Source organism: Anser anser (genome assembly GCF_964211835.1).
Source record: "Anser anser genome assembly, chromosome: 1".
NCBI classification, from domain to species: Eukaryota; Metazoa; Chordata; class Aves; order Anseriformes; family Anatidae; genus Anser; species Anser anser.
In genome coordinates, this window is record NC_139720.1 from 26,626,385 (window position 1) to 26,652,374 (window position 25,990).

Here is a 25,990-nt window from a genome sequence, read left to right on the forward strand (position 1 = left end):
TTTGAAAGGTCTCATTTCTCCCTATGAAGACTTTGCAGGCAGAATACAGGGCAGTAACTTAACTTGTTGGCAGCAAGAACCAGCTTCTAGGGGTGAGAGGGGTAAAGGCTGCTTCCTAGTGATCCGAGCCGATTTCAGTTTGGTAGTAAAACCCACAGCACTTGCTTTGTAGAACCTGCAGCTGCTGCTCCTCGTTTCTTAGTAGGTAGGTAACAAGAAAATAACGTGTTTTTATGTTTTTTACACGTGTAATAACAATAAGGAAAAATACTGGCATGATCTATAGGAGCTCTTTCAATTTTCCATCGTAAGGTGGAAAAAAGAAGAATATTGATGCGTGCTTTTTTGTCCACAATGGAATATATTGGTCCTTCAGCAGCTGCTGTTGCAGCTGTTCTCTTACGAAGTCGCAGAAGTAGGCCTTAACTGAAACGGGCCCCGTGATGGCGTTTGTGCATATCTTACTGTTTGGCTGACATTCCGCTCGCGTATTTGAGGATGGACATTAACCATGCATGCACTTTTATAAAACCACTGTGCTTTCTTCCTCTACTTTTTTTATGCTCAGTTATGATCCAGATGGTGAGTTACCGCGATGTTGTTGTGCTAAAATTAATATTGCTCAGCAATGAGAATGCTACGGCCTGGCTGACCAAGAGTTTCTCTTTGTAAAAAAAAAAAAAAAAAAATCAACCCCCAAACGAAGACGTCTCTATTTAGGATGATGTTTTCAGTGTTTGACACACATTATACGTGGGTTTCAAAACTGGTTTATTTTTTTATTGCAAAAATATAACTGTTGAAATTTTAACTATATATTTTACCTGTAACTCTAGATACGGCGGGAACTGGATGAAAAAATCACTAAAGAACTTGAACAAGGTAACGTGTAATTCTGTTAGCAGTGTTTTTAAGGAAGATGATGATTGTTCCTAATTTTTGGATATAATGACTTGAAAGCTGTCAAGGGCCTGTTCTAAGCACACCTGTTTTCTGCTAACTCTCTGATTTAGAGTTTTATGTGGGAAATTTCCTGCTTACCAAAATACTGCACAGAATGTTCTGCAGTTACCTTGAGAAAAAGAAAGGAAACTGAACTACCTCCCCCACACAGGTGCACTTGACTTAAGCTAAAGCTATCTCTAGTCCTCAGACACAAACAGCAAACATAAAAGAAGCCCTGAAATAAGATTTTTATAGACTTCAGCCATCACTTCTCTTTCTGCATACATTCATTGCATTTAGCACTGAAGCATACCGTAACACATTTTCTGGTGTTAGTTCTTGATTTTTGCTGTCTCTTATTCACTGCTTGTATTTGTAGTTTACACGTTGCAATCTTCTTTGGATGAGCAAGAAGAATCAGTGACAAAACGCATCTTTTCTTCAGGAAAAGTTCATTCAGTAATGTTGAGGCAAACACAGTATGAGGTGGTTGCTCTTAATATGTAGTAAAAAACATGTTCTGTAACATGAGGCCAGGTCTCCAGAGAGAAATTGCACCTCTTTCATGATAATCGTACTGCCAGAGTCACTGCTGCTGTGCCTGGAGCTATTTTGAAGCAGCAAACCCCTGAGAGGATTGCCGTCTGTTCCAGTGTGCTTCATTTATGTATAGTGAGTCCAGCTGTTGCTTTACAGCTCTTTACATTTGCTCGCATGGACACAAACCCATTGCTTTGTATCCACCGGCGTTTTCAAATGTAGTGATGCTAGGAGTCATAGTGTTTGTTTGGTTTGGGGACCTTGTCTCAAGAAGGTGGATGGATGGAAACACAGCAGAGCTTTGTTTTTCTGCTCTCATTGCATATGTGTTCCCATGGAGAAGAGAGGGGTTTGCCAGGGCAAGTTTTAAAGACATCCCACAGAAAACGCTGCGTTAGTTCCAGGCTGGGAGACTTGTCCTGCTTGGACTGCAGTACAAGGTGTTTCCATTTTCAAAGGCAGATCTTTTTCACGTTGTTCACAATGAATATGTAAGCTGTTTTTAAGGGGTAGTGTTCCAAGATCTGCAGGGAGCTAAATTTAGCACTGGTGTAAGCAAGAGTTGTTTGCAGGTTCCCTGAAGATGTTCTGTGTGCAGCTTCTGAAATTTCTTTCACTAGTTTTAGAAATACTGTTGACTGATAATTAAATGTGAAAAACAGTGTTCGATACTGTCTCCCATGACATCCTGATAGCAAAGCTGAGAAAGTGTGAGATAGAGGAGTGGACAGTAAGATGGGTTGAGAACTGGCTGACTGGCCGAGCTCAGAGGGTGTTGATCGGCGGCACATAGTCCGTTTGGAGACCTGTGACCAGCGGTGTTCCCCGGGGGTTGGTGCTGGGTCCGGTCATGTTCAACATCTTCATCGACGACCTTGATGAGGGAATAGTGTCTGCCCTCAGCAAGTACGCCGACGACACAAAGCTGGGAGGAGTGGCTGACACGCCAGAAGGCTGTGCTGCCATTCAGCAAGACCTGGACAGACTGGAAAGATGGACAGGAAGAAACCAAATGAGGTTTAATAAGAGCAAGTGTAGAGTCCTGCACCTGGGAAGGAATAATCGCATGTATCAGTACAGGCTGGGGGGCAACCTGCTGGAGAAGAGCTCTGAGAATAAGGACCTGGGGGTCCCGGTGGACAACAGGTTGACCATGAGCCAGCAGTGTGCCCTGGAGGCCAAGAAGGCCAATAGGATCCTGGCGTGCATTAAAAAGAGCGTGGCCAGCAGGTCAAGGGAGGTGATCCTCCCCCTCTACTCTGCCCTGGTCAGGCCTCACCTGGAGTACTGTGTCCACTTCTGGGCTCCCCGGTACAAAAAAGACAGGGATCTCCTGGAAAGAGTCCAGCGGAGGGCCACAAAGATGATGCAGGGCCTGGAGCATCTTCCCTATGAGGAAAGGCTGAGAGACCTGGGTCTGTTCAGCCTGGAGAAAAGAAGACTGAGAGGGGATCTCATCAATGTGTATAAATACTTGAGGTGTGGGAGACAGAGGGATTTGGCCAACCTCTTCTCAGTGGTTTGTGGGGACAGGAAGGGGCAATGGCCACAAGATGGAGCACAGGAAGTTCCGCATGAACGTGAGAAAGAACTTCTTCACAGTGAAGGTGACAGAGCACTGGAACAGGCTGCCCGGGGAGGTTGTGGAGTCTCCTTCTCTGGAGATATTCAAGGCCCGTCTGGAGGCCTACCTGGGCAGCCTGCTCTAAGGAACCTGCTTTGTCAGGGGGATCGGACCCGATGATCTTTTGAGGTCCCTTCCAACCCCTTCGATTCTGTGATTCTGTGAAAGCAAGAGCAGAAAGTCTCGGCCTTCACTTTGTGTTGTCATTTTAACAAACTCAGGTGTGACCTCTTTTAAGTTTTTCCTAGCCTGCTTCTGTGCTGTTGGCTGTCAGTCAGGGGAAAATTGTGTGGAGAGGTGTGATTTTAATGGGTGTGCTGAATGGCTTGCTGGTCTTCAGGGGCGATACACTAATAGGACACCATGGGTAAAGTCTGTGTTGTAAATCTAGCCATGCACAGGGCTCTTTGGAGTCTTTTTGGCAGAAGGTTGACACCTCCCCCTCTTGAAGAAACCTCTGCTGAAAAAGGCCGTGCCTTTGTGCTCTCTCCAACTGGTTCAGGATGGGAGTAGGGTGTTAGGATACCTGCAGTAGAGCCAGCTGTACTTGGCAGACACTTGGGCCACCTTTTGAGAGGCAGCCATGAGAATCGTTGGCGAGCCCCAGCCCCTGGGGGCCCTCCTTGGGCAGCCTGTGGCAGCAGCTGAGGCCTCCAGAGCTCTGTGCCTCCCTCTCCACCGCTGCCCACCCAGATGGGCACCTCGCTTGGTCCCAGGGCCTCAGGTACCGTCCTTCTCCCGTCAGCCCTGCTGAGGTGGCCGGGCAGGGGCCGTGCCGCTGGGAGCATGCTGAGGGCCGGGTTGAGGAGAAGCTGTGCGAAATCTGAGGGGTGAGCGAGGGCGGTGCTGGTGGGCAGGGGGCAGAGCCTGGGCAGGGTGCTGCCAGGCCTTGCCCTGCTCTGCAGAAACCCGTCAGGGGCCTTGGGGGCATTCCTGAGCAGCAGCTCCTGGCTGATCCCGGATCATGGGATGGTCGGTCTGGTCTGCACAACACCAGGGCTGCTGAGGTGACAAGGTGCACCTTTCTCAAGGTGCATCATGAATCTTGTTTCTTTTCTCCCCAGCCACTGCTGAACTTGAAACTGGATCTGCTGGAGCTTCTCCCATGGTATCTACTGACGGATCTTCAAAAAATTTCAATGTTGACCAGGATCCCCTTTGCAGGGCAATACAGGAGTACCGTGATGTTTTAACCAAAAATTATCTCATCTGAACAAAATGCTAGGGAAAGGCACTAGAAATTTTGTTTACATAACATATCTGTTGTTTCCCATCCCGTGGCTCAGAAGCAAAAACATCTTCATTGCAGTTTGAACATAAATTCTATTAAATAGATGTCAAGCACACCGCACTTGTTTTTTGATGTATAGTTGGTTTATTTTGCACTCAAAATAAGAACCGTATCTGTTTTTTCTGACTAGCAGAATGACTTAATCTTGATTCTTGAACTTTACAGAACTCTCAAAGTGTTTCTTATTAAAGTTAGATGCATTATTTTGTTCCACTCTTGTTCAGTGTTTTAACAAAAGCATTCCTTTTGTTCTGTTTAATAATACTTTCATTCTGTGTGTTTTAGTGTTTCCAGTGTTATTTTAATGCTTAGGATATTATTTGATTGGCTTTTTGTCTGCTGCTCCAGTCCTGATGCAGTGAATATTTCTGTTGATGATGAAGGGAAAGTTTTACCACTGTTTAAGCTGGAAAACAGGGCACTTTATATTGCTGTCACTTTTATGTCCCCTAGGCTTAGAAATACCGTGAGTGTGTAGTAGTGCCAAGAAAGCTTTTATGTGGTATGTTGGTTCTGGTATCCATGTTGGTTTTTGTGTTAAAACTTGCAAATGTTTCAGACATTTGTTTCAGACGTTTGCAGTTGCTAGAGGAACACCTGTGGTGAACCTGAAACAGTCCATATAGGGAAAAAGGAATATTAACATATCAACCTTCGGTTTGGTCGGTACTTAACACTATTTGTGTGATAGAACAGCTTTTTGTTGCTGCTAACAGCTGATGGTACAGTGGCTGTAGCCCAGGTGAAGGGCAGTATTATGGGACATTTGTGTCAATAAAACAAGCAGTTTTACTTATTTCAGGGAGTTATCTGCTACTGAAGATCAGCAATCTTCATTTCATGCCTACCAAATTTGCTGGCAATTAGAAGATTATAGAACAAATGAAGTCCAAATTCTGGAGAAATAAAAATGGTTGGACTGAGATAAATGAAGACTGGAAAAAAAAAAAGTTTTTTTACCCATTAATTCAATAACTTGAGTTATCAGGCAGTGAGGAAAAGCAGTGAATGCTGCTATGACTCTCTGCTCCTTTTTATATTAATACAACAGTTTTGTGAAGCTAATACACTGTATTTAATTCCAGGCATTATGTTCGAACTTGGTATTTAATAAAATTTAAAATCTAATACATGTCTTTGTTTTATTATATTCCCCTTCTTGATTTTGCTTTCCACCTCCTTCCTTGCCTGTGTGACTTGCTAGAGCTTTCCTCTGCTCTCTTCAGCTCTGTTCATGGCTGCGCCTTCAGCCTGGCCTGAGAGCAGGCAAATGGCTGAAAAGAAGGCACACCTCTCTGTCCTTTTCTTCCACTTGAGACTTGAAGCAGGTTTGAAGATCAGGGACTAGAATTGAAGTATTGCTACTAACCACTTTCCAGGCTACTTTTCAGAGCAATTCTGCTTGTGGTCCAAAGCAGATGAGCTTCTGGTAGGCATGAAAGATTGTCAAATCCCACAGCTTTGGATCCCATGGGGAGCTGATCAATTTGTGGGAATAAAAACGTTGTTTTTGCAGAGTTACATCGTTTAAAGGTAAGGAATGGGGTATTGAGATATGCTTGCAGTGATAAGGAAACTTAGCAGGCGACCTTGTAAAATGCACACAACCAGACTCCTTAGAACAATTAGGTGAAAATCACGGTGTTAAGTCAGATAAGTAAAGAAACATTACCACTTCAAACAGTGAAAAAGTCTAAAGAAATTTGAAATTTAACAGACTGGCAACTGAAGGCCATGCATTATCTGGCAAGCATCAGATAGATTGTGAACCTGGATTACCCACTCAGTGGGGAAACAGGGGATGGGCCTGTCATCAAAAAGTATATAAACTGTGTTTTGGAACCAGTAGGTGCGCTCCTGCTTGTGGGACGCCCGCCATTGCAATCGCGAAGAAATTACTACTTCACTGAGATCCTCGCCTAAGCCTAAGTTATTGGCTACGGAGTGTTTCTCACAGTTTGTAGCCTGCCGACGGGAAAGGTGTTAAGAAATTCCTCTGGCCTTCAGCACAGCGGTCAAAGAGGAGTTCACATGGTTGGAGAGGTGCTGGAAAGTACCAAACAGAAATTTTAACCAGTACCATTTTAAGCACCATTTTAACGAGGACCTCGCGCGGATGGGCTGCAGCGAGGGCTCGCGGCAGGGAGACGGACGGAGCCAACCCCTAACCCCCCCCCAGCACAGCGGCACAGAGCCTCTCGGTCAGAGCCGCAGCCCCGGCCCCCGCCCCCCGGGCAGGCAGGAGCTGTGCTTGTGCCGCCGGGGCGCTGCCGTGCTGCGGGCGGGGCCGGGGTGACGGCAGCCCCCCCACCGCCCACCCCTGGCGCTGTAAGAGCAGGCCCTAGGGGCGCCGCGAACAGGGCCCGCTGAGAGGGTCGGCCTGGCAGTGAGCGCTGGCGGGTCGCGTGGGGCAGTTCCTGCGGGGCAGGGAGAAGTGCGAGGAGGATCCTCTCCTCCCTTTCCCTTCCCTTTCTCTTCCCCTCCTCTCCTCGGCGACCTCCACCTCTTTGCACCTAGAATTCACCACGATGGGCACCCGCTGCAGCGGCCGGTCCGAGGCGGCAACCCGAACGGAGGAGATGCTGTCTCTCCGGGCTCATGTGGGCACTCAGGTGGATCTCCTGACGGGGGAAGTGGCAGTCCAGACAGGAGACTGCAGGGAGCTCCAGAATCTGGAGACCCACCCGGGTCCTGAGGGAAGAGAGGGCTGTCGTGGGTGCAGGTGTGCCCTGCTTAAGGAACTCCTCGAGCAGGTGGCTGGGCTGCAGCAAGAAATCCGCAGCCCGAGGGGCTCCTGGGAGTCTCTGAGGGTTACAGATAGGAGGTGTCAACCTGCCCCTGCTGATGCCCAGCAGCCCCCTCCTAAGTCCCTGCAAGGGGTACAAGCTGACCCACCTTATCACATGCAGTACGAGGGCCTGACTGCCCACAAGAGAAAAGGGGCTGGACCCTCATCTCAGCTGGAAGCAGAAAGAGACGCCTGCCCCTGACACCCGCGGTGCCACCAACCCCCACGGTGTCCCTGGGTAATAGATTTGAGGTTCTCAGGGAGGAAAAGGAAGAGGTTGAGGGTCTGGACAGTAGTCCAAACCTGGGAAGCAACCCTGAGAAGCGCATCAAGACTGGGAGAAGTACTGAGCATAGGGATAGGGGCCGGACGGGGCACTGCATCACAACCAGTGCCACAAAAAAAGAGCAGAGAGTTTTAGTGATCAGAGACTCCTTGCTGAGGGGCACTGAGGCTCCCATTTGTAGCCCAGACAACCTATCCAGAGAGGTGTGCTGTCTTCCTGGGGCACGTGTCAGAGACATTAGGAAGGCTCTGCCACAGCTCGTTAAACCGGAGGACTACTATCCTCTTGTTGTCGGTCAGGTTGGATCCCGGGAAGCTGCAACTAGAAAAATGAGGACTATTAAAAAGGACTTTGCATCCCTGGGAAGGTTGTTGAAGGGATCGGGGGTGCAGGTAGTGTTCTCCTCTGTCCTCCCGCTGGGTGACTGGGACCCAGAAAGAAGGAGGAGAACAGGACAGGTGAATGGCTGGCGGGGTGGTGTCTGGACCAAGGATTTGGGTATTTTGATCTTGGGCAGTCCTTTGAGAAGCCAGGTATGTGGGCTGCTGACTGACTCCAACTCAGCAAGTGGGGCACAAGTGTGTTGGGGAGCAAGCTCTCTGGGCTGATTACCAGAGCTTTAAACTAGGTTTGACAGGGGAAGGGAGGGGAGCTAAAAGTGACAGAGAAGGGCTGGGGGAAGTTGTCACTGCTGTCACTGTTGAAGATAGTAGGGAAAAACCTCTGAGTTGTCCCATAGGATTGTCTGAGGGCTCCTCAGAGAAGGTAACGATCCCGATACCCCGTCCGGAATCTTCTTCTTGCATCCCTCCAGGGGTAACTGCGCCTGCTGCTTCCCTAAAGTGCCTGTATGCCAATGCACAGAGCATAGGAAATAAACAGGATGAGCTCGAGATCTGTGTTCGGTCGCAGGGCCACGATCTCGTAGCAATCACAGAGACGTGGTGGGACAGCTCGCATGACTGGAATGCTGTCATGGGGGGCTATGTTCTTTTCAGGAAAGACAGGCTGGGGAAGCGAGGGTGTGGGGTTGCCCTTTATGTGAGGGAGCAATTAGAGTGTACCCAGCTCCACCTGGGGGAGGGTGAAGGACAAGTGGAGAGCTTGTGGGTGAGAATTAAGGGGTGGGCTGGTATGGGGGACACTGCTGTGGGGGTGTACTACAGGTCACCAGATCAGGAGGAGGAGGTCCATGGGGCCTTCTACAAGCAGCTGGTAGTAGCCTCAAGATCACGGGTGCTGGTTCTCGTGGGGGACTTCAGTTATCCAGACATCTACTGGGTAAGCAACTCGGCCAGGCATGCGCAGTCCAAACGGTTCCTACAGTGCGTTGAAGACAATTTTCTGACGCAGGTGGTGGAGGAGCCGACAAGGCGGGGGATGCTTCTGGACCTTGTCCTTACCGACAGGGATGGGCTTGTTAGGGATGTGAAGGTTGGGGGCAGCTTGGGATGCAGCGACCATGAGATGGTGGAGTTCAAGATGGAACTTGGTGGAAGAAGTAAGGCTAGTAGCAGGATTGCTACCCTGGACTTCTGAAGAGCCAACTTTGACCTCTTCCAGGACCTGCTTGGGAGTAGCTCATGGGCTAGGTTGCTAGAAGGCAAGGGTGCTTGTGAGAGCTGGGCTACATTTAAACAGCACTTCTTCCAAGCTCAGGATCGGTGCATCCCTAAGAGTAGGAAATTGGGGAAGGGGGGCAGGAAACCTGTGTGGATGAGCAAGGAGCTCATTGATAAGATCAAAAGGAAGAGGAAGGTCTATGAGATGTGGAAAAAGGGCCTGTCCTCTTGGGAGGAGTATAGAAGTGTTCTCAGGGCCTGCAGGGACGCGACGAGGAAGGCTAAAGCCCCACCTAGAGATGAGGCTTGCAAAAGAGATAAAAGATAATAAGAAGGGTTTTTTTTTTTTTAAGTATGTAAACAGTAAAAGGAAGACTAGGGATAATGTGGGTCCCTTACTGAACAAGGGGGGTGTCCTGGTAACGGGAGACGCCAAGAAGGCGGAGATACTGAATGCTTTCTTTGCTTCAGTCTTTGCTTCAAGGACTCCCCCCCGGGACTCCTCAACCCTGGCGGGAGGAGAAAGGGTCTGGGAAATGGAGAGCTCCCCCCTGGTTGACGAGAGAGTGGTTCAGGAGCGTCTGAGTGGGCTCAACGCACACAAATCCATGGGTCCCGATGGGATGCATCCGCGTGTGCTAAGGGAGTTGGCAGATGTGATCACTGAACCACTCTCTATCATCTTTGAAAGGTCCTGGAGAACAGGTGAGCTGCCTGAAGACTGGCAGATAGCCAGTGTCCCTCCAGTCTTCAAGAAGGGCAAGAAGGAGGATCCGGGAAACTACAGGCCAGTCAGTCTCACCTCTGTCCCTGGAAAGGCGTTGGAACAGCTTGTTCTGGATGTCATCTCCAAGCAATTGGAAGAGAAGAATGTTATGAGGAGTAGTCAGCGTGGATTCACCAAGGGGAAGTCGTTCTCGACCAACCTGGCTGCCTTCTATGATGGCACCACCAGCTGGGTAGATGGGAAGAGAGCAGTGGATGTCATCTACCTTGACTTTAGCAAGGCTTTCGATACTGTCTCCCATGACATCCTGATAGCAAAGCTGAGAAAGTGTGAGATAGAGGAGTGGACAGTAAGATGGGTTGAGAACTGGCTGACTGGCCGAGCTCAGAGGGTGTTGATCGGCGGCACATAGTCCGTTTGGAGACCTGTGACCAGCGGTGTTCCCCAGGGGCCGGTGCTGGGTCCGGTCATGTTCAACATCTTCATCGACGACCTTGATGAGGGAATAGTGTCTGCCCTCAGCAAGTACGCCGACGACACAAAGCTGAGAGGAGTGGCTGACACGCCAGAAGGCTGTGCTGCCATTCAGCGAGACCTGGACAGGCTGGAAAGATGGACAGGAAGAAACCAAATGAGGTTTAATAAGAGCAAGTGTAGAGTCCTGCACCTGGGAAGGAATAATCGCATGTATCAGTACAGGCTGGGGGGCAACCTGCTGGAGAAGAGCTCTGAGAATAAGGACCTGGGGGTCCCGGTGGACAACAGGTTGACCATGAGCCAGCAGTGTGCCCTGGAGGCCAAGAAGGCCAATAGGATCCTGGCGTGCATTAAAAAGAGCGTGGCCAGCAGGTCAAGGGAGGTGATCCTCCCCCTCTACTCTGCCCTGGTCAGGCCTCACCTGGAGTATTGTGTCCAGTTCTGGGCTCCCCGGTACAAAAAAGACAGGGATCTCCTGGAAAGAGTCCAGCGGAGGGCCACAAAGATGGTACGGGGCCTGGAGCATCTTCCCTACGAGGAAAGGCTGAGAGACCTGGGTCTGTTCAGCCCGGAGAAAAGAAGACTGAGAGGGGATCTCATCAATGTGTATAAATACTTGAGGTGTGGGAGACAGAGGGATTTGGCCAACCTCTTCTCAGTGGTTTGTGGGGACAGGACAAGGGGCAATGGCCACAAGATAGAGCACAGGAAGTTCTGCACCAACATGCGAAACAACTTCTTCACAGTGAGGGTGACAGAGCACTGGAACAGGCTGCCCAGGGAGGTGTGGAGTCTCCTTCTCTGGAGATATTCAAGGCCCGTCTGGATGCCTACCTGGGCAGCCTGCTCTAAGGAACCTGCTTTGTCAGGGGGGTTGGACCCGATGATCTTTTGAGGTCCCTTCCAACCCCTTCGATTCTGTGAAAGCAAGAGCAGAAAGTCTCGGCCTTCACTTTGTGTTGTCATTTTAGCAAACTCAGGTGTGACCTCTTTTAAGTTTCTTCCTAGCCTGCTTCTGTGCTGTTGGCTGTCAGTCAGGGGAAAATTGTGTGGAGAGGTGTGATTTTAATGGGTGTGCTGAACGGCTTGCTGGTCTGCAGGGGTGATACACTAATAGGACACCATGGGTAAAGTCTGTGTTGTAAATCTAGCCATGCACAGGGCTCTTTGGAGTCTTTTTGGCAGAAGGTTGACACCTCCCCCTCTTGAAGAAACCTCTGCTGAAAAAGGCCATGCCCTTGTGCTCTCTCCAACTGGTTCAGGATGGGAGTAGGGTGTTAGGATACCTGCAGTAGAGCCAGCTGTACTTGGCAGACACTTGGGCCACCTTTTGAGAGGCAGCCATGAGAATCGTTGGTGAGCCCCAGCCCCTGGGGGCCCTCCTTGGGCAGCCTGTGGCAGCAGCTGAGGCCTCCAGAGCTCTGTGCCTCCCTCTCCACCGCTGCCCACCCAGATGGGCACCTTGCTTGGTCCCAGGGCCTCAGGTACCGTCCTTCTCCCATCAGCCCTGCTGAGGTGGCCGGGCAGGGGCCGTGCCGCTGGGAGCATGCTGAGGGCCGGGTTGAGGAGAAGCTGTGCGAAATCTGAGGGGTGAGCGAGGGCGGTGCTGGTGGGCAGGGGGCAGAGCCTGGGCAGGGTGCTGCCAGGCCTTGCCCTGCTCTGCAGAAACCCGTCAGGGGCCTTGGGGGCATTCCTGAGCAGCAGCTCCTGGCTGATCCCGGATCATGGGATGGTCGGTCTGGTCTGCACAACACCAGGGCTGCTGAGGTGACAAGGTGCACCTTTCTCAGAGTGGGAGGAGTATTTTTGCTCAGAATTTAGTGGAGACAAACTGGGAGAGGGATATCTGCTGGTGATAAGCCATGGGGCAACATGACAGTGTCTGAGGGATGGTGTGCTATTGAGCACAGCATTCAAGAAGCATTTGGGCAACGCTCTCAGACATGGCTTAACACATAGTCTCTTCCTCACATCAGAGACCATTTCCACTCTGATCCGAAATATTTTACTTGAAAGAAACAAACCTGCCTTTTCAAACACCTCGAGCGTTTGCACTTCCTAAATTTAAGCTGCGTTTACGCCTGACACATGTATCGAGGATGAGTTGGGACAAGCGGTAGAAGAAACATGGTGAAAAGCAAGAAGGCTGCTTCCGTTCACTTGATGAGCACACACTTCCACGCACATTGCGCTTGCAGTTTAGTCATAGAAGTCGTCCCGTGTGCTTTTACTGCTAATGATGTGATTGTTAGGAGAAAGGTGGGTCCCAGTCCTATTGACTGTTTACATCTTAATGTGCTCTGTTTTGGAAATCTAGTTCCAAACTAAGTGAAGTTCTTTTGTGTGATATTTCCTCTGCAGCATCACACATTTTCAATCGGCACCAACTCCTCAGCCATAATCACTTCCTGCTTTGGCTTCTGTTCAGCACTGCACCTCACTGCAAAACAGAGCTCCCGTGAATCTGATGTGTAGGTGCAATGGCATAGATAAAATGGTGCTTAAGTTGCAGTAGAAAAGATTTTTTTATTTATTCGAAATGCTATGAACTGAATATGAAATAGTTGTAAATAGCTACGTTTTGGTTTTATAGTTGGGTGGGTTTTGCGCTTTTTTTTTTCATATTGCTTTGAGCACAATTTTGAGAATCTGCCCCCTGTAGCTGAGGTCACTGCATCATCTGCACGTTCCATCAGTGCAGATGTTTACCATAAACCACCAGAAGCTCTGGTCGGACAATTTGCAGAAACACCACAGAGCTCAACTGCACACAGGTTTCCATCTGCATCATAAGCAGAGCTGAAGTTTGAACTTACACAAGTTAGAATTCCCAAGCATTTAAACACAAAAATCTGAAGCAAGAACCATAATAATAAAAGTATTTCAGGAAAGAAAGCTTCCATTTAACATTCTAATGCCTTAAAGAATTCCTGATCAGAGCAGGTTTTCTAACAGTTTCCCAGTGTTTCTCGTAATATAACATGCACATTAATTGTATCTGCATTAAAGAGAACTTAGCTATGACAACTTTTGTCCACATTTAACAGGTTGCTATCCTGCGTCTTTCTTTTATGCTGGGCTTCATTACTTCAGTTCCAGCTTTTGATATCTCCACCTGTACAATTTCCACTTCAGTTTCTATGCAATGTGTTGCAATCATCATCTTGGCAAAATATACACTGATATCAAGACGAGATAAAAGTACATTGTAAAACAAAAAAATAGTGATGGCAAGTAGGGTAAACAACTACTAATGGTGTTTTAGAGGACAGAAGTTGTACATACACGGGGCATCTTCATGCACTTGTGCCCCCTTACGTAATGAACACCTTTTGTCTAGAAGTGCAAGTAGCAGGCACCAAGTTCAGTGTGGAGTGAAATTTTTTGGCATCCATTCTCTGGCAGTGTTACTAATGTAAGCCTAACAGCAGCAACACGTTGTTCAGCACAAGTCCCTCAGTTCCTGGAACGTGTTGCAAGGCTCCAGGAAGGAAGATATTACCGCCTAGATAAGGTCAGGCTTTTAGCACGAGCAAGTAGTTCTTGGCAAAAGTCTGAATGCTATTTTGTTTTCAGCTTTGATTGCTACTTTAATCAGTAGGGCTTTTATTTCCCTCAGTATTTCTGCAATGACTGTAAAAAATAGTGTAAAAAAAAAAAAATAAGAATCCCCTAAACCAGAATATCTTATGCTGTAAGAGGCTAGCAGGTACAAGATTTTCAGGGCAAACACCTGGCTTGTTATTGCCTTCTATCATATGCAGTTAAAATAAGCCTGGGGCAAGTTTCCGTCCCTCAGCTCAAGGCTTGGTCTGTACAGACACCACCTTCTGACACATCTGGCTTTTATGTTTGTTTGGTTTTTTTTGTTTGTTTGTTTTTTTTGCCTGTGAATACCTGATACATTAAGTATGCCTTATTATTTAAACAGGGCAGCTGAGACTGCCTGACTCTAGGACTGCTTGACTCTATAACTCTAAGACTGCTATGACTTCGCTTTTCTGGATCTTTATTGAGCCTGAAGAAATCTCTCCCACTTAAAAATAATTGTTTAGTTATATAATCTACAAGCTTATTTTCCTGCTTCTAATCTCTAAACTGCAGTGTACTCAACTGGAAAGCAGGAATAAAAACACAAGTAGCAAAAATTAGCAAAGTTGCAAACACTAGTGCCAGAAATGGAGACAGAGCTGGTATTTTGTCTGTCTCCTTGTCTTGTGCTTTCTTTGGTTGGCATCGTGGCTCCTGAAACCCACGGCTTGAAGATGCAAAAGAGAAAGGTGTTTTCAGAAGTACCATCGAGCAAATAAATCTAGCAAGCACAAACCATCTTCACGTTTCATTGGCGTTACTCACATTTGGCATTTGAGTCTCTTCAACTGAGGCTTTTACTTTGTTGAGAACTACCTTCATGGTCATTGTCATTTAACTCCTAAAGGAACATGACAAATACCAAGCCACGGATTGTTAACTGTGGAATAAACTAAGCCCCCTCTCACCAATGCACTGCGAATACCAACCTGGTATTTAGGATTGTTTCTGTATGAATCTGTAGAAGAAAATTCTCAGTGGAGTGCAGTCTCAGCCAGCAGAGGCTAACAGGTGGAATTATGTTGCCACAGGGACAAAGAAACATTCAAACATACAGAACCGGTATGTTTGCTATGAAAATAGTATGCTGATTAATTTGTGATAGATGTATCATTCAAACCACCTGTTTTATCACCAGCTCTATCACATTCTGTTTGATATCCTACAAAATGGGTTGAAAGATAACGACTAACTCCAAGGACTAAGGGTAACAGGCCATAGTTAACAGTGAGGGTACATAAAGTCTGCATTTTCAGAGTAAGTCCTCAGAACAGAATCCACGTTCTTCCAAACCAGTAACCGGCTCGTACACCATGTGATATTTGAAGAAATATGCTTGTAAATGTGTTGACAGTGAGGCAGTGCACATGGACTGCAATTAAGTAAGTTGCCCTTGGACCACAGAAGATGGCTTCTGCTTTGCTTCATACACAACTGACTTCAGCTCGTTTTTTCATAAGCCAGCTCAGTCATTTCACTGGAGACATCCTTTTCCAGTACTATCCAAAACTTGTCCTTTCACTCCAAGATCTCTATTAAATAAACAAAAGGAGGAAGTGACCAACGTCAGGCAATGCAGGAAACTTAATGGAATATGATGATTACCTCCAATTCAGCGTAACTTCCTTTGTCCTTAGCATCATCTTTCCCTGCCCTGCTCATTTTCCCTGAACATAAAATCAGTTCATTAACCTGCAAGGACACACTGAATTTTACTAAATGTCACCTGTTATTTTTTGGATATTTGTTTTATGCTCACAGCAGGAAAAGTTAGTTTCCAAACACACTGTGGACTGACACCTTTTTCCTACCTCAGCAGAGCTCTCCATGTACCCTGAGGAACCAGTTGAGAGTCATTTGGCCACAGCATTCAGAATTCACTCAGAGTACCTTCACGTCCAAGAAGGGGATTCTTCTTCTTTCTGAATACGTTTCCCTCCAGAAAATAAATAAACAAACAGACAAATCTACCCCCTCCCAGAGAATACTACCTCGCATCTCCTAGGAAACATTTGCCTTGCTACTTCTATACATACATTGGGAAACCATCTAGCACGCACCAGCTGACATAGCCCTGTCCAACACAGTAATGGTTTCTGGTTCTTTTTTTCCATTACAGTCCTCTTTCATACCTCCTAAACATTGAGGGCATAACTCTTCTCCTCAAAATTCAGCTGTTCTTCAGTTCTTTTATTTCTTCAGTACCTTCAACAGTTTTGCTACATTAGCTGTGGTGTGGTTTTACCTGGAGTTAAGACACACGCAACCTTCACACTTAAACCTCCACCCTAGATTCCTCCTCCTCCAGTGACTAACATTCTCCAGCTCTCTTTTTAGAATAATGAATACAAGGCCAATTTTCTATGTCCACTTTCTGTTTTCAATCCTACTTATTTTTGCCACTGATTCATTTTATGAAAATTAATAATTTAAGAAATTATTAATTAACTTTCACTGGTGACCTACTTTTTAACGTCCTTGCAATAGGGCTTTGATTAAATAAAAAAGTTTCAGCCTGGTTACAATTCAACCTCCTGCATCAAATATGGCTTTCTTCAGTGCTTTCTCTCTACCATATATACTTACAGGGACCTAGCTATCCGCTACAGAGAGCCCACAAGTTTACAAGGCTATATTCATTTTTTAGAATTTTTTTTTGAAATATATTGGGCCCTAGCTTTGATTTCAAGAACTCCCTTCTGACTCTCTCTCCTGGCCTTGCTTCCTTCACCAACACACCCAGTACAGGCTTTGGTCAACTCCAGACCAAAAACAACAGCATCAAATTGAAGTAAAATCCGATGTTGAAATAGAAATTCAAACAAATTTGAACTTAAGCCAAAAATAAAAAAGCTTAGTATTGCTGCGATCTAAGCATGAAGGTAACCAAACTCCACAGCTGCCAGTTTTAAGTTTTTAGACAGGACTTTGCTTCTGAGCAGGCTCATTCTTACAGGGCTGAGTTGCTGTCCACAATACTAACCAGACATGTGAGCAGGCCATTTTTTGCCTTCCTCACTGGAGAAGGTTCAGTTTGACAACGCAGAGCATGTCAACCTATACTTGGGCTTTGTGCTGCCAGTTCTCCTAAGTATGCTTTTTCTGAAAGAGAGTTTAAACTAATCTTTCTCACTCTCTCAAAGAATGCCCTAACAACTACATTTAGGTCAGCCCGTGAGTGGAGACGCACCTTACCTTCTTTAAACTCTACACTGTAGACTCCATCCTGTGCACACAGTTTCACAGGTCCAGAAAGAGTGAATGCAAGAGCTGAGGTCGCTCACTGTTAACCTTTCTTCAACTAAACCTGAGTTCACACAAAAAAGCTTTGGTGTACCTATAGGAATGAGTTCTCTACTTCAGGAACAAGGTAGTTACACACCATGACTATCAGTGATACTGCTTGAATTTACCAACACATTTTAGAGTGAAATTATTCAGCATGAAAATCCAAAGTAAACTCAATGAAAAAATCTTTAGTAAAACGTAGAAACTTTAATTTACATGCGAAACTACAACATATTCATAATAAAAAACTGGTGACTAAAGTTACACACAATTTGTAAAAACTGTCAACGTTGTTAAATAGGTCTGTACAACCAAAGATTTACAAAGTCCCTGTGCATTTTATTCTTTTCAATGCACAACTGAATTTAAAGGTTCTGCTCGAATGTTCCCCAAATCAAGAGCTGAATCTGTCTCTTCATCAATCTCACCAATGACAGCACTGAAAAAAAAAAAACAGGTTACCATTTGTTAAAATCCCCAGATACAAATCAGGAAATCCAAGACTGTTTTTATTTTTTAAATTTAATTGTAGAGCTCTATGATTTGAACTTCAAATTTTGATGGCATCCCCCCATCTCCTTATACCATTCCTGACTTCGCAGCAATCAGTTACCTCTATAGCTGTGCCTTTTCCAAGCCAAAGAGACCCTCCCTGTTCAGATTTTCCTTGACTGAAAACATTTCGTACCTCTAGCTATTCTAACTTCTGCTCTTTGTGCATTTTCCTACTGCATCCCTCTTGAAGGTGGTGGTATACCAAGTGCTTATGCAATGACATGCTGTTTGCTGTTTTAATTTTCTTTCCAGTGATCCCAATATTCTTTCTCCCTGGTAAATCGGCATTTATGAAGAAGTTGCTAGAGATGAGGGTAGCACTGAGTTTGAGAGTAAGACATCCCAATACAGGCACCTAGGTTCCCGTGATTGTCAGTGGAGACTGAGGAATTTGACTTGCCTTGAAACAGAAGCCTAGCCAGCTGAGCAGCTTTCTTAGTTCCACCACTGATTAGATCCTCACTGTGCTGGCAGCTTTGACAACACAAACGTACGCTGCTTATGCTAACTGAATATTCAAGTATGGACCAGCATGAAACCTAATTTCTGCTTCCGATATGTATTTAAGAGGTTCACTTCCTTAACCAGCTTTTCATCACAATCTTTACTACTGTTTTACACACAACTGCCTAGTACTAAAGTCTTTTTTTATTTTTCCTATTTCAACAAATGCTTCTAAAACTGAAGTTGTCTTCCTTCTAACAATCTTTACCTGCTGCTGAAACACACTGAGTTTTTCTGCTTTATGGCGCACACGCTCTACAAGATTCTAGTATGCATCTTTAACACTGAAATACCTACAAACATTTTATCCCCTTGACTGTTCATTTTACTTTTCAGTAGATTCTCCACCTTCTCAGAGATGCCTTTTCGTGAAGTTGCTGTTACTTGGCTGCTTCCCACCCCCTCCTCCTTGTAAGAATGCTGAAGGTCAGCATGCTAGGAATTGCAGGAATACAGGATTATCCCTTCTAATGAGTATGTTTCTGAATTTGTTAAGTTTACAAAAAACACAGAATATTTTCTATGAAATAATGTTTTAAGTATATTTGAGTAACACAGCAGCCTGGTATGGTGAAAAAAACGTAGTAAAAAAAAGATTTGGTTTTGTTAGAGCAGCATCTTTAGCCCTACCTTTGTTCATTTCTGAATGTTTATTTTATTTATTTTTGCTGAAAAGATTATGTCAAAAGTAATGAAGACCTTGTAAAATAATGTTTTCTCAATGATGTTACATAAACACATCAAGATATAAACTCAAGTCTTGACATTTCTTAGAACTATCTGTTGAAATTAGACAATTAAAATTCCTATCCAGACTCACGTGTTGGTCACTGCAAAATGCTCTTTCTGGTTGTGATAAAAAAACAAAACTCAGTTTTTGCCATGTTTCAGAAAGCTGCTGCAAAATTCATCTTCCTAGCAGGCCCATTTACCAGGCCTTCTTTCCACTGCTCTTGTAACCTCCCCATCTCTCTGACACATCAGCTCTGCATTTGATGAGTTTTGATCTCATTCTGTCATATCATTTGACATCAAATATCAACTGCCACCTTGATCTGTTACTACATCAGTTCTGACTGCCCGGTTGTTACATTGTCAAGCCAGAACCTTCCAGCATTTTCCAGATTATCAAGTGTTCTCTGTGAACATCTCATCTTAACTCTCCCTTAGTGTGCCTAAAAAAATCCCATTAAAGTTAACCTTGTATACCAGATCACTGACCTACTACACACAAGTTCTGTTGTACCACTTGTTCATTCTTCTTTTTCCTCTCTCAACAGACCTTGCCGTACACAGGTTGGAATAAAGAACACGCACACACACAATGCCTAGACTCAAGAAAGGAAAATGCTGAGCTTCATACCAACCCTTTTTCCACACTGCTATCAGTACATGACCTGGTTAACTTAGAGCTCAGAAATTCTAGGCTAACAACACCTTAACTTTAAAATGCAGGCACTTCTGCAACAGCAGCAGATACTTTGCTGCTTAATGTGCCTCAGCTGTGATAGCTCTCTATCAGAGCTGCTACACACAGATACAAGGATGTAAGATGCAGATGTATACAGACACAACTGCATACATATATATAAACATGTGTACGTAAATATATAGACGTGCATACTTTCTTTTAAATTGAATTAAACAAAAAATTACTCTACTTACACATTATCACCTCGTACAATGTATAATCCCAGCACTACTTGCTCAACTCCTTGTGAAGAACTGAACACTCGTTCATGGCTCTCATCCAAAATCAAGTTAATGGTCTGATCAAAACCTTTGAGGGTTCCCTAAGAAAAAAAAAAAGAAAAAAGCACACAAACATAAAGCACTCCAATTGCCTTTTAAATTTACATCCTTGCTCCCAATGATTTCTTAAACAGCAAAGGGGCAATACCAAGGTACTGGAGAGCAGCTGCTCTACTTGGTCTTATTGCGAGGTTTAGACACAAACAGCTGGAGAACAAAACTTTGAAAACGGTAATTAATTTCAGGAAAAGGTATCTTTATTTACTGTGTGGCCATGCTAACAGCTCCATTATTTAGTATTAGAAAAAACAAAAGTTTCCCTCATACCAATGAGGTCCTCTAAACAGGTAATTTTACTATTTCTACACTATTTTTGTCTTCCTTATTGTGAAATGTCTAGAAATCAAATGAGAAAAATAAAGCCAAATAACATAAAAGTTAGATTCTTACATTAACCAGTACTGAAACCATTTCTAATATGCGATTTTAAGTGACGTTTCTTTAAAGGTTAGCTTAGTTCCACAACATTACTCAACAAAAATGCAAAACACACAAAAGGAAAAATTTCTGTGCTACTTCAACAAGAGTTTGGGAAAATGGTAACATAATTGATTTGTGTAATTTATCATTAATAATTAAGAAATTTAAACTCACTACACTGAGAATATATATATATAGAATAATTGTTTTCTCCTTTTCCTCGTTTTAACCCATGAGCCTTTTTTCATCTGCTATTCTCCCCATCTTCATTTCGAGAGGGGGAGCGAGAGAGGGATTTCGTGAAGCTCAACTCTGCATGAAACCACCACACTCACGTAAGACACTATAATTCAGACAGTAATAATAAACACACCATCTACCCACGCAGAAATACGTCATACACTAATTACATTCAAGTTTTTGTGGTAGAAAGTATCTTGCATCGTATCACAAAGTTAACCAGACTCCAGCCAGACACGCTGGAGGGAAGGGATGCCACCCAGAGGGACCTGGACAGGCTTGAGGTGGGGCTGCACACACCCCATGGAGTTCAAGGCCAAGTGCAAGGTTCTGCACCTGGGTCGGGTAAATCCCAAGCACAAATACAGGCTGGGCAGAAAATGGATTGAGAGCAGCTCTGAGGAAATGACCTGGGGGTGCTGGTTGATGAGAAGCTCAACACGAAGCAGCAATGTGCGCCTGCAGCCCAGAAAGGCAACCGTGTCCTGGGCTGCAGCAAAAGTGGCACAGCCAGTGGGGCGAGGGAGGTGATTCTGCCCCTCTGCTCTGCTCTCGTGAGACCCCACCTGGAGCACTGTGTGCAGCTCTGGAGCAAGGACATGGGCCTGTTGGAGCAGGTCCAGAGGAGGCCCATGAGGATGATCGGAGCCTGGAGCACCTCTCCTATGAAGACAGGCTGAGGGAGTTAACGTTCAGCCTGGAGAAAAGAAAGCTCCGGCCAGATCTTACAGGAGTCTTCCAGTACCTAAAGGGGGCCTGCAGGAAAGCTGGGGAGGGACTCTTTGTCAGGGAACATAGTGATAGGACAAGGGGGAATGGATTTAAACTAGAAGAGGTAGGTTTAGATTAGATATGAGGAAGAAATTCTTCGCTCAGAGGGTGGTGAGGCACTGGCACAGGCTGCCCAGAGAAGCTGTGGGTGCCCCATCCCTGGAGGTGTTCAAGGCCAGGCTGGATGGGGCTTTGAGCAACCTGGCCTGGTGGGAGGTGTCCCTGCCCATGGCAGGGGTTTGGAACTGGGTGACCTTTAAGGTCCCTTCCAACCCAAACCATTCTGCGGTTCTATGATTTTTGGTGAAACTATTACATTTTTACTAAAAACACAGTTTCCCCTTTCCAGAGGCCACTCTAAGCTAATACATACAGGAAGATTCAATCCTTGTGCAATGATCACACCACTAAGTGAAACTGAAAGTAGGAAAGGATAAAAAATAGGGGAGAAAAAAGAATACAAGAAAATAAATAATATAGAAACAACAAAACCAGAACATTAGACAGTCTAATATAGAACAGCTTGCCAGTTCTCAGCTTTTCAGGCTTAAACAGAATCCCACTACAGTTCTTCAACAATTATGGGATGATTTTTTCTGTAGCTGTACAGAAGCGCTTTTAACATGAGCGTTGAAGAGCTTGTTGAATGAGGAGGACATTTTAGAGAGGAACCGAACAGCTGAACAGAAAAAGAAGTGCACTTTCTGGTGCAGAAACAGCTACTTGACAAAAAGTTAGCGTATTTGCACGTACGAGTTTAGTAACGGACAAAGCTGACAAGCAAGCCTCTGTGGGGGTAAAATAAGATGTGAAAAAAAAAACAAACAAATCTCACCACAATCATTCTTCCATCAGAAGTTATTACTGCGACAGTACCTGGTAGCTCATTAAGGAAACGTTCAGAGATGTCTGAAACAGCACTATTAATATTTTCTATAACACCCATACGCAATAAGTTTTTAGAAGAGCCAGAAAAGCTTCTCAGAGGCCTTCTAAAATCAAAAAGGCAGCAGAGCTGGTAAGAAAACTTGAAAATACGTTTCGGCAGCCTGCTTTAAAGTCTGACTTCACCCAAGTTGTGTACAGACAAGACCGGGCTATTACTGCTGCTACTTTTTATTAATAAAGGCAGGCCACAGATTAGGCCTCAAGTCTCTTCCCACTGCTGCCTGCGCTGCCCCAAGCGCAAACGCCACCAACAGCTTTGTGACGAACCCGGCCTGCCGCTCGCACCCCTGCTGGCGGCCCGGCCGCCCCCCCTCTGGCGACCCCACACCCGAACGGCCTCGCTTCACCCCCGTACTGCTATGACCGCAGCCGCTCAGATTAAAACGCAATAAAATAAAGGCGGGCCCCGCCGGATGCGGTTGATGTAGCCCTCCAGCGCGGACGTCATGGCGGCCGCTCCTGCCCCTGCGCCTCCCGCCCGCCGCAGCCGGCGCCCTCCACTTCCGGCGCGCACCGATGGCGCGCAGCCCCGCCGCGCAGGCGCGGCGCTCCCGGTGAGGGGCCGGGAATGAGCCAAGTGAAGCGCGCCGGGTGTGGCGCGGGGGGGTTGGGCTGCCTCCCCCCGTCGCCCAGCAGATGGTTCCGTCGGGAGGGGGGGGGAGGAGCGGGGGCACTGCGCACGCGCGTTCCGCTTCGGCTCCTCGTCTCTGCGGGGTGGTGGGGCGTGCTTCAGCGCCACAGTGCGGCCTCCCCCCGTGGCACCAGGAGCGCTGTTCTGGGGCCTTATGGTTCTCACCCCTTGTATTTCTGCACGTGTTAAGAAGTGCTCTGTGTAGAGCACTGAGAATCACAGAACACACAGAATCACATAGAACACATAGAATCACAGAATCATTAAGGTTGGAAAAGCCCTCCAAGATCACTGGTCCAACCATCACCCTACTACCAATGTCACTCACTAACCCACGTCCCTAAGCGCCAGGTCCAACCTTTCATTGAACACCCCCAGGGACGGTGACGCCACCACCTCCCTGGGCAACCAGCTCCAATGTCTGACTGCTCTTCCTGAGAAGAAATGTCTCCTAATTTCCAACCTAAACATTCCTTGGCACAACTTGAGGCCATTCCCTCTAGTCCTATCACTAGTTACCTGTGAGAGGAGGCCGACCCCCAGCTCCCCACACCTTCCTTTCAGGTAGTCGTAGACAGCAATAAGGTCTCCCCTGAGCCTCCTCCAGATTAAACACCCCCAGTTCCCTCAGCCGCTCCTTACAGGACCTGTGTTGCAGGCCCCTCACCAGTTTTGTAGCCCTTTTCTGGACACATTCCAGGGCCTCGATGTCCTTCTTGTAGTGAGGGCCCAAATACATGAGTTCAGAGAGCTAGGTATACACCGCAAGGCACAACTACATATGACTACTGTAGCTACAATTAATATAAGAAGTAAAAAGATATATATATATATATATATATATAAACGACAAAATGTTTGGTAATCATGACACAAGCTAGCAGAAATCTAGTCCACTGTTAATGGCTGCATCCTGAGACACTTGAAACAGATGGGATGCTTGCCAGATGTGCTTAATGCCTGTTTGAAGTTGCTGCTGCTCACTCACATAGACACAGCAGCTGTGGTTTATCACAACACAGACACATCCCTGAGCTGCAAGTAGCGTGTCTAAGGCAAAAAGATTTTCCAAGACTACTTGGGATACCTCTGTTTTTTCTGTTTGTATTCGACGAAGCATATTGGTGGTGGCATTGCTTATAATTTCTAGTGTTGCAGAAGTACTTACTATTGCCCTCTCAAATTCTGTTCTTCCCAATGAGGGGAGAAAGCCTGAAACCAGATATTTCTGTCTGAAGGGGGGTTATAAATTTCTCATTTTTCCCAAGGTGTTATAAAGACAGCCTGTGATCTTACCCAGCCCCTTATGTCTGAGTGGTCATGGAGTCTGACATGTAACCAAGGCTCCCAGGGCACTGGCCCCGTACCATCCAGGGAGAATTGCTTTACGTGCCTGTGGGCCAGAGCCAATACACTCCTTCTGGGGCTATCCACCAGTGGAGGCTGATAGGCCTGCTTCTATTTCTGTAATTTCTTATGATAGTGTAATTGGTATTTTCAACTGTAATAACAGTTTTACATTGTGCGGTCAAATTCCAGGAACCTACATACGATCCCTGGGTGGCATGCTTCCTATTGGCCCTCTTAACTGAGTATATACATGACAGATTTTCCCTTTCAAAAGGATACACAGGGAGAGAGGGAAACTGATGGAGAGGAGATACTAGCATTGCTTGAGTTTGTTCATTGCAACACGTCTGTCTTATTCACAGTGAGGGGTACAGCACACATGGGACTTCTCTCATTTACCAAGACAGGTACACGGGTGCACACCCAATAAGATGATGTATTTGCAAAATTGATTAAGTTTAAAGCTAACTGAACTACAGAATTCTGTGTCCAATGATTGGAACTGTAGGTCAGTCCCACTATGGAAAATATAACTGGAATAAAAATCATTTTGTCCTTTTAAACAGCAGTTTCAAGTTCTCAGTTGGTTCAACTTGCCACAAAGTTTTTTGTGCTCCTTCTTCTGATGGTTATGTCCCACTTTTCCCTTTGTGGTGCTGCTGCTTTTATGCAGATGTATCAAATCCACAGTTTGATCCCTTCCACTTTGATTGCAGTGTGGGTGTGGAGCAAGACAGTGTAAGATCTATTCCACTTTTCCTTTGGAAGCTCGTCTTTCCACGTTCAGATCAGTACCTGATGTCCAGGTCTGAATGGATGCACCAGTATATCCAGTGGAACCAGTAGTCGCTCCTGTACATATCTATGAAGAAAGGACAACATGGCAGACAAAGCCAGCAAATATTGTCTCATCCGGCCTTCACCTCTTACATGCATTTGACTCCTTTCTATCACCAATTTACATGGTAGGGTTTGCCATATAACAGTTCAAAGGGGCTAACTATTTCCCTAGCTCTGGGGGCTATCCTAACTCCCAACAAAGCCCAACAAAGGTAGGGCCTCCAGCCATTTCAGCTGAGCTTCTTGACGAAATTAAGTTAACTGCTTTTGCAGTTTTTGATTCATTCTTTCTACTTGTCCTTGTGGTCCCCAAGGAGTATTTAAGACCCCCCTAACGTGTACCATTCTCAGTATTCCTTGAACCACTTTCATATAAAGTGAGGTCCGTTGTCTGAAGAGAGTCCCCCTGGTATTCTAAAATGAGGGATTTTTTCTTTCAGCAAAGCCTTTACAATCTCCCTAGCTTTATTAGTTTGGCATGGGAAGGCTATCCAGTGGATGTGTCCACCAGCACCAGGAGTTACCGATACGATCCTTGTCAAGGCAATTCGGAAAAGTTCACTTGCCAGTACTCTCAAGTTTCATCCCTTTCCTTGTCACCCTTGGTGGTGGCTTTGGCTGGATCTTGAGGTTGTTTGCACAGCACAGGGGGCACCTTCACGCTGCTTGGTTTGTGATAGCTTGCACTGTTGGTCCTATTGCAAAGCTCTTCAGGTTTACCACGGCATCAGTGGCAAAGTCTGTCCCTTCATATAAATTTTTCATTAACTGTTTATTCATAACTTTTGTTATCAGGATCT

General features: G+C 45.9%; 2 protein-coding genes across 10 annotated transcripts in view; one reads left to right on the forward strand and one right to left on the reverse strand.

Moving 5' to 3' along the window:
• ANKRD26 (ankyrin repeat domain containing 26) overlaps positions 1–4,455 on the forward strand; it is an 82,964-nt gene extending 78,509 nt beyond the window's left edge. For 7 of the 9 annotated variants that reach the window (XM_083799705.1, XM_083799706.1, XM_083799712.1 and 4 more), the window contains 2 exons: positions 837–882; positions 4,174–4,455. In XM_083799705.1, the coding sequence (XP_083655831.1) occupies positions 837–882; positions 4,174–4,322 (195 nt within the window). In that variant the 3' untranslated portion in view covers positions 4,323–4,455. The remainder of the gene's footprint in view (positions 1–836; positions 883–4,173) is intronic. The other 2 variants (XM_083799713.1, XM_083799716.1) reach the window with 1 other exon arrangement.
• A 12,851-nt stretch (positions 4,456–17,306) lies between these two features.
• On the reverse strand, positions 17,307–22,904 carry LSM8 (LSM8 homolog, U6 small nuclear RNA associated). Its single transcript, XM_083800021.1, has 4 exons — positions 22,787–22,904; positions 22,257–22,297; positions 19,844–19,971; positions 17,307–17,558 (listed from the first exon to the last, which is right to left on the reverse strand). The coding sequence occupies exons 1-4, from the start codon at positions 22,815–22,817 to the stop codon at positions 17,468–17,470; spliced, it is 291 nt and encodes a 96-aa protein (XP_083656147.1). The 5' UTR covers positions 22,818–22,904; the 3' UTR covers positions 17,307–17,467.
• Positions 22,905–25,990: the final 3,086 nt, after the last annotated feature.